Source organism: Nannospalax galili, unplaced genomic scaffold (genome assembly GCF_000622305.1).
Source record: "Nannospalax galili isolate Female #2095 unplaced genomic scaffold, S.galili_v1.0 scaffold786, whole genome shotgun sequence".
NCBI lineage: Eukaryota > Metazoa > Chordata > Mammalia > Rodentia > Spalacidae > Nannospalax > Nannospalax galili.
Window position 1 is genome coordinate 616407 of NW_008355774.1, and position 7773 is coordinate 624179.

At 40.3% G+C, this 7773-nt stretch overlaps 1 protein-coding gene across 4 annotated transcripts in view; it reads right to left on the reverse strand.

Moving 5' to 3' along the window:
- Positions 1-7773, reverse strand: part of Rbm5 (RNA binding motif protein 5) — a 37298-nt gene that overhangs the window by 22474 nt on the left and 7051 nt on the right. For all 4 annotated transcript variants that reach the window (XM_008853148.2, XM_008853151.2, XM_008853150.2 and 1 more), the window contains exons 5-6: positions 2688-2757; positions 2139-2212 (exon numbers count right to left, since the gene is read on the reverse strand). In XM_008853148.2, coding sequence (XP_008851370.1) covers positions 2139-2212; positions 2688-2757 — 144 coding nt within the window. The remainder of the gene's footprint in view (positions 1-2138; positions 2213-2687; positions 2758-7773) is intronic.

The window sequence follows — 7773 nt, forward strand, 5'->3', positions numbered from 1 at the left end:
AAAGACTTTATAGTTCCCTTCTCCCAAATTCTTGCTTCAGGATGTGTTCTTTTGGAGGAGGGGAACAAAAGGAGTCTAACTCATTTTTAAAGGGTACTTGATTATAACTCTTTCTTAGGACTATTCTGAATGCCACCAACTCTAAAACAGCTAAATGAGATTTTTTTCCTGCTAAATGCAACCATGTCATGTCCTAGAAACAGATGTGTTTTTCACTGAAATGGATGGTACTCTCTTCAGGATGAGTAACCAGGAGGCCAATGAAGTTTCTTCAGGGGGTAGGAAAAGTTCATAAAAGTGTACACCACCTCATTCTTTAAGTCAACAAGGTGACTAAAAGGGACTTTACTTTGAAAAGGTCAAAACTCCAAGCTGAATCAATGTCGCCCACAGTAACCCTAGCACCTGCCCCCAAAGAGCCTTCATTAAACAGGAGCATCTTCTGTTATTTTTTGGAGGCATGGTGAAGTAGTAGATGTCTAACACTATTAAAAACAGATTTAAATAGGATATTCAGAGTTCTAAAAGGAGTCTAATCCCTTTAACATAACCACTGTTGGGAAATTTCGTCCTCACAAATCCTAAAACATGTGACACGATGTAAATTTTGCCTCTGTAGAATCTAAAGGCAAGACTGCATGTCTGGCTAAGATGAAAAGAACTGAAGGGCCATCCATGCATTATAATGTACAAAGGCACAAATAAGCCAACAGATCCCACTAGGAGGGATCTGTGTTGGGGGGGGAAGACTCCAATCTACCACTGAGTCCCTAATCCTACTGGCCTTTTATTTCTGGAGTGAATTTGAATTGTAAGGAAACATTATTAATATAGCTTTGTATACATTAAAATTGTAGAGACTTTTAAATGTCTTGTAGCTTTTAATTTAAGTGTTTTTATTCTTGCATTAATTCAGACACACCTACTGCATTAAAAGATATTAAGAATGTGGACACACAACAAGCCAGTACATGTCCTAGATTCACTAGAATGGTATCCATGGTATGAAATGGATGAAGTTCAACTTTAAAAGATAAGGCTGCAATTAAAAGTTAGAGTCTCACTCTGTAGTTCAATCTTCCTGCCTCAGTCTTGAGTGCTGAGTATTTCAAGTGTGAGTCACCACAATTAACAGGGTTGTAGTTTCTGAGGTAAGAAACTGAGTCTATTCCCCCTTCTCTTTTTTAGATAGGGCACTGATATTACAAGCGTATGCTACCATGCCTGGCAAGAAACTGAGTCTCAAAAACAAATCCGTCAATCAAAGCAATACCCTTATCTTAAAGTAAGTCTTGTTATAAATGGTTATATTGCCAATCAAAGAATATAATTCTTATTCTTGGGTGACTCAAATCATAAACTGTTGTAGAAAAACATGAGCCAAACAACTTCTTAGAATGCACTTGCTTAAAGGCATTCAGTATATTGTGCTTTGGAGTCCTCGCTAAAATAAAAATAAAATAAATAAGCACTGAACATTATCTTGACACATGATAAGACTTCAGTTAAGGCTACCATAAATGATCTGCTTTAAACAGAATATAACAGGCATTCTCAGGGAGATTCAATTCTTCATTCTGCCATAACTAGATTATACAGCAACAGGACATCGATTCCAGACCAGTCTCATCAGACCTTATTGTTCATAAATTCTATTGGTCCTTAAATAGCCCCTGAAGACTAGTCTGAGCAGTCATGCCTCTAGGCAGCTTGCCATCTCCAGGCAGAAATAAGGAATAACTTGAAAGCATGCCTGGTACAGACTTCTATTATGTTCCCTTTACTGTCAAAGGAGAGCTTGTTAAACTCTCAATGAATATAATAAATAGGAATATTATCAGCTAGGGAAAAGTGGAGCATCTAGATATTTTGGTAACTACCTAGACAGATTTTCAAAGGTAAAGTCCTGTCAGGTAGCCACGTTTAAAAGCAGAACAAATTCTGCAATAATGTCCTTGTTACCTCTGTACTATATTAGTCTAGTAATAACAATTTTAATATACACAAAGCTTTTTTTTTTTTTTTTTTTTTTTTTTTAAAGTCACTCCTTTGGAACAAACCACTCCTTTAACCTTCTTTTTAAATTGTACAGACTTGTTCCATTTTCATGAATATCTAGACTTGGTGAGTGAAGCAACCTGATTGGCTTCCATCCAGCTGGTAGCATCTTGCAAGTGATAAAACTCCACGAAGGCGAAACCACGGCTTACACCTAGAGACAGCATTCAGATATAGACGGGATACTCGTGTTAGTCAGTTCCTTTATAACAGGTGAATCTCTCTCCCACTGCTTCAACACTGCGTGACAAAGCCAATTGGGAAGCAGCTTTACAAATGTGACTTGACTTGGGGATCTTCTTGATACTTTGCCATGGCAAGGAATAGCCTCTTGAATTAAATGTCACTTGATTTGATTCCACACTTAAAGTAACCATGCAACCGACTATGAACAGTCAAACAAGGAGTTTAAAATCATTACTTACCAAAGGAAAAGAAAGTCCCTAAAAGCAAGGTTTTAAAAAAGTTCCTCAGATGCTAACATCGTTTCAAAGTCACATTCCTTAGCCATGGCAAACCTTTCATTATGAATTCATGTGTCTGAAGATTGGGGGGTATCAGGATGTTCTTAGGGTCAGGGTGGGAAGGGGGAAGAGAACTGTAACAGCAGGAACTAAGCAAGTTCTCACCTGTTTTCCTCTTCATCAGCCTCACATCTGCAGGCTGAGGGCCTTCAAAGGACTCCATCATTTCTCGAATCTGCACAGGGTTTTACATAGTTTAAGCTATAGTCACAAAGAAAGGTGTATAGGGCTGGGGAATACATCAACTGTTTAGCCAACCAAAATGAACTTAAGTCATAAAGAGGGATTATTTTTCATGAAAATTAATGTATTGTAACAGTGTTGTTATATGCTGTTTATATACATCCCTCCAGTGCAATTATTTAATGTATTCTACCTCATTCATGATGATGTCCCTTAAAACTCTTTCTTTTCATTTCATTGTATTCTGGTAAGATTTTAAAGAGGCAGACGACTTGTCATTGTCCTTAGAAGCACACTTGACCAAGAATAAGAGTGAAGCCAAGTTCATACCTGGAGTTCCAGCTATAGAAGACTGAAAACTTGAGGTCACCCAGGGGGTGGCATACACCTTTAATCCCAGTACTTGAGAGGTAGAGGCAAATAGATCACTGTGAATTTAAGGCTGGCCTAGTCTACATAGGGAGTTCCAGGGCATCTAGGGCTACACAATGAAACACTGTCTCAAAACCAACCAATCAATCAGCCTACCTACCTCACAGCTTAAAAAAAAAAAAAAGCAAAGTAGGAAGTTCCAGAGTTCCAGGCCCACTTCAATTATTCAGTGAGACCAAGCCTCCAAAAACAAAACTGGAGTTAATCACCAGAGTAAATATAGTCACTATGGAAGTAATGATATAGTGACATATTTATTAACACAATATGTGAAGGTAGTTACTCTAAGAGTTTCCATTTTGCCTGATAAAAGTAATGATACAATGACATATTTACTAACATAACTAGTTACTCTACAGAGTTTGCCTGTTGTAAGGCATTTAATTCCAACACTCCAGACACTAAGGCCTCATGAGGACAGCCTGGAATACAGTTAGCTAAATTCAGTCTGAGCTACATAGTGAAATTGCCTCAAAAAATAAAATAAAAAGAATTTGTATGTTGTAAAGTGGAAGATGCTAAGAAAAGCAGAACTGGGGTTGGTGGTACATGCCCATAGTCCCACCACTTGGGAGGTCGAGGCAGGAGGATCAAAAGTTCAAGGCCAGCCTCAACTACATAGTGAGCCTGAGGCCAACCTGAGTTACTTGAAAAACAACAAAACAAAAAAACAAAAAGAGAGAAAAAGAACAGAAGTATATCCAAGTTCAGGAGACTTGTATAATTTGTGATTTATTTATCTACCAATTTTTTTTTTTTTGAGGGGGGAAAGAGTTGGGACAAGATAAAAATCAAAGAATATCTATTTTTCAACAAAACTACCTTGAGAATATATAACTAACATTCATTATCCTATTCCACCATGAATGATTAGTCGAGTTAATGTTATAAAGCAGATACAGGACTGGAACCAACACTGAGAGTGTCCACTTAAGTCATCACAAAAATGTCTAAAAAAGAGTTTGAGGCACACCTAGGCTACATATAAAGATCTTTTGATAGAAAACACACACACACAAACCCAAAAAACCCCCAGAAACACTGTAATCCAAAATCCCTGTGTTCAAGCCTACTTTCATGCCCCCAATACTTTCAACTCAAGATTTCTGGCTTTTTGAGTTAGCCAATGAAGAACCACACAGATCTACCTTTTCTTCTTCTTCTTCTTTTTTTTTTTTGGAGACAGGGATTCTCTGTAGCCCCAGCTGGCCTGGAACTTGCTATGTAGACTAGACAGGCCAGGCCTTCATCTCAGAGATTCCACCACCCTCTGCCTCCTGAGTAGTGAGATTAAAGACATGTGACACCATGCCCAGCTTGCTACTACTTATTTTCTAGTCCACTTTACCACTTGTTATTTAAAGTGGGAAGGTAAATCTGCTCCCTGGAACTCCATCATTTAAAAAAAAAAAAAAAGGCAGCGAGCAAAGTTCGATCCTCAGTATCCATAAGGTCGAAGGAAAGAATTCATTCCTCCAAGTTGTCTTCTAACTTTCACATGCACATCCCCACCCCAAGTAATAAATGATAAAGCAAACTGACTGACATCATACATGAAATAGAGGTTGCTGGGAACATTTTCTTTTTTTAAAAATATTTTTATTTTATTTTATGATTATGCGTGTAGTGCCTGCATATAGGTAAGTGCACCCATGTCAGGCAATGCCCACAGAGGACAGAAGAGGCAGTCAGATCCCCTGGAACTGGAGTTACGGACAGGTGTTAGCTACCATGTGGGTGCTGGGATTCGAATCTGAGTCTTCTGCAAGAACAGTCAGTGTTCTTAACCACTGAACCATGTCTCCAGCCCTGGGAACATTTTCTTTAGATGCGCTATGTATACTTTACAAATACCGAGATCCTAACAAGCAAAATTTCTAGGGATACGGCAGCAGTTCTACTTTGTTTGAGACAGTCTCAAACTTACTTTGAATTTCTGATTCTTCAGCCTCCACTTTCCAAGTGCTGAGACTGAACTCAGGGCTTCATTCATGCTAGGCTAGCACTTTACCAATGTAGCTATCTCCCTAACCCTAGAAATACTACATTTTTTGTTGTCTTTTTGAGACAGTGTCTCCCTATAGCCACAGCTGTCCTGGAACTCACTATGTAGACCAAACTGGCCTTGAACTTATAGAAATCCACCTGCCTCTGCCTCCCAAGTGCTGGGGCTAAAGATATGTGCCAACCATATGGCAAAGTGCTTCTCATGGAAGCTGTATGTGTTTGCCTAAACACTAGAACACAAACTATCATAATCCTTTCTCACCACTAACAGGACTGCACCCAAAAGTCAGCTATAGTACTGTTTCTTCCATGTCATCTACTTCCTCTGTAGATTTCTAGGACCACCCAACCTGATTAATCAGCAAGCTTTTCTGAATCAAATTCTACAGAATTTCTTGTACCCCTTACTGCTGCAGCTACCCAAGCTCAGCTGTTTCCCCATCATTCTAAGATGTGCAAACCATGTGTGCGTGCTGCCTGTATTTGAGTGTATGGGTATGTGCATGCTAGCTACCCAAGCTCAGCTGTTTCCCCATCATTCTAAGATGTGCATTTTGAGTTATCAAGCAAACCATGTGTGCGTGCTGCCTGTATTTGAGTGTATGGGTATGTGCATGCAGAGGCTAGACCAAGACATTCTTCACTTCATTACCTCGAGAGAGGGTCTCTCACTAAACCAGAAGCTCAACATTTTGGCTAGGCTGGCCGGTCAACTGGCCAGTGATGAGCTCTGGGGCTGATCCATCCAGTCTCATGTCAATAATGGGGCTTAACCCAAAAGGCGTTTCTACGTTTTTTCTTTTTATGTGAGTAGTGGTGATTTGAATTCAGGTCCTCTTGCTTGCTACAGAGCAAGCACTCTTAGCCACTAAGCCTTCTCTCGTCCACTAACTTTCTTCTATGCTCTGCTAGGTTTTCAAAGGTTCCACCTGATAACACCTTCCTACCTTTCCCCTGCCAAAACAAGCTTCTAAGGCCTTATCTAGATTCAGTATGCTAGGCCTCTATCAGACCAAGGCACTTCTATCTCTTAAAAATCTGATTACAGCTGGGTGTGGTAGCACACGCCTTTAATCCCAGCACTTGGGAGGCAGAGGCAGGCAGATCTCTGTGAGTTCAAGGCCAGCCTGGTGTACCTAGTGAGTTCTAGGACAGCTGGGGCTACAGGGAGACCCTATCTCAAAAAAGACCAAAAAAAAAAAAAAACCCCAAAACCATCCAACTACAAAACTGGGCATGGTGGTGCACCCCTTTAAGCCCAGCACTTGGGAGGCAGAGGCAAGCGGACCTCTGTGAGTTCAAGGCCAGCCTGGTCTACACAGTGAGTTCCAGGACAGCTGGGGCTACAGGGAGATTCTGTCTCAAAAAGACCAAAGAAAAAGCAAAACTAAAACAAACAAACAAACAAAACGATTACAATACTCCAAGAAGTTCTTTCCTTATCCTTCACTAGTAACAACTTCCCTTAAAAAAGATTGCAGGGCTGTTCAGCAGGACTTCTTCCAATGCCTCCACTGGGGAAGAAGGAAGTTTAAGAAAGGAAAGAGTGAAGGTCTTGCTACATAGCCCAGTTAGCTTTGAAATGAGTTCAAGCCATCCTCCTGCCTCAGCTTCCTAAGCAGCTGAAATTATAGGCATATACTACTACACTTGGCAATATCAACTCCTTGCAATTCCGTGCTATAACTATCATCTGCTGACCTTGACTAATCATCCATGTTTTTTCAAGGTGGAATATATGGCTCTGCACCACTGTGACATCTAACATAGTATATAAAGTATAGCAGATGGATCACAAATAATGGAATAATTACCAACCATTAGGTGTAACATTCTATCTCAGAATCATTACTTCCAGTGTTTTAAAACCTACTATGGAGGCTGGGGGGTGGGGGGGTGGGGTGATGTGCATACCTTTAATCCCAGCACTCAGGAGGCAGAGGCAGGTGGTGGATCTCTGTGAGATCAAGGCCAACATGGTCTACATAGTGAGTTACAGGCCAGCTGGGGCTACAGGGAGACCATGTCTCAGACAAAAACGAAATAAAACAAAACAAGCCTATGTCTTTAGCTTTGTCCAAAATTCCATTAAATATTAGTCAGGGTATTATTTTGACTGCTCCAGGGCAATAAGTGCTGACATTTACATCATTTTTGTTATTATTTTGTTTAGAGAGAGACCTGTTTTGAGAGATCTACAATCTTGTGAAAATAAGACATGCATGCTGATAACCATAGTATAGGTGCTACATGGAAGTCTTGGGAAGAGAAAAAAAAAAAAAGGAATTCTACCTGCTAGATCAGGAATGGGTTCTTATCAGGGAACTTCCAAGCAGAAAAAAGCATGTGGATAGAACAGACTTGTCCAAAAAGGGACCAATAAGGAAACAAGTGGCAGATGCAGCTATAAAAAAGGGCTTAAGCCAGGTGTGGTGGCTCATGCCTTTAATCCCAGCACTTGGGAGGCAGAGGCAGGGGGATCTCTCTGAGTTAGAGGCCAGCCTGGTTTACATAGTAAGTTCCAGGTCAGCTGGGGCTACAGGGAGACCCTGTCTCAAAAAGACACAGC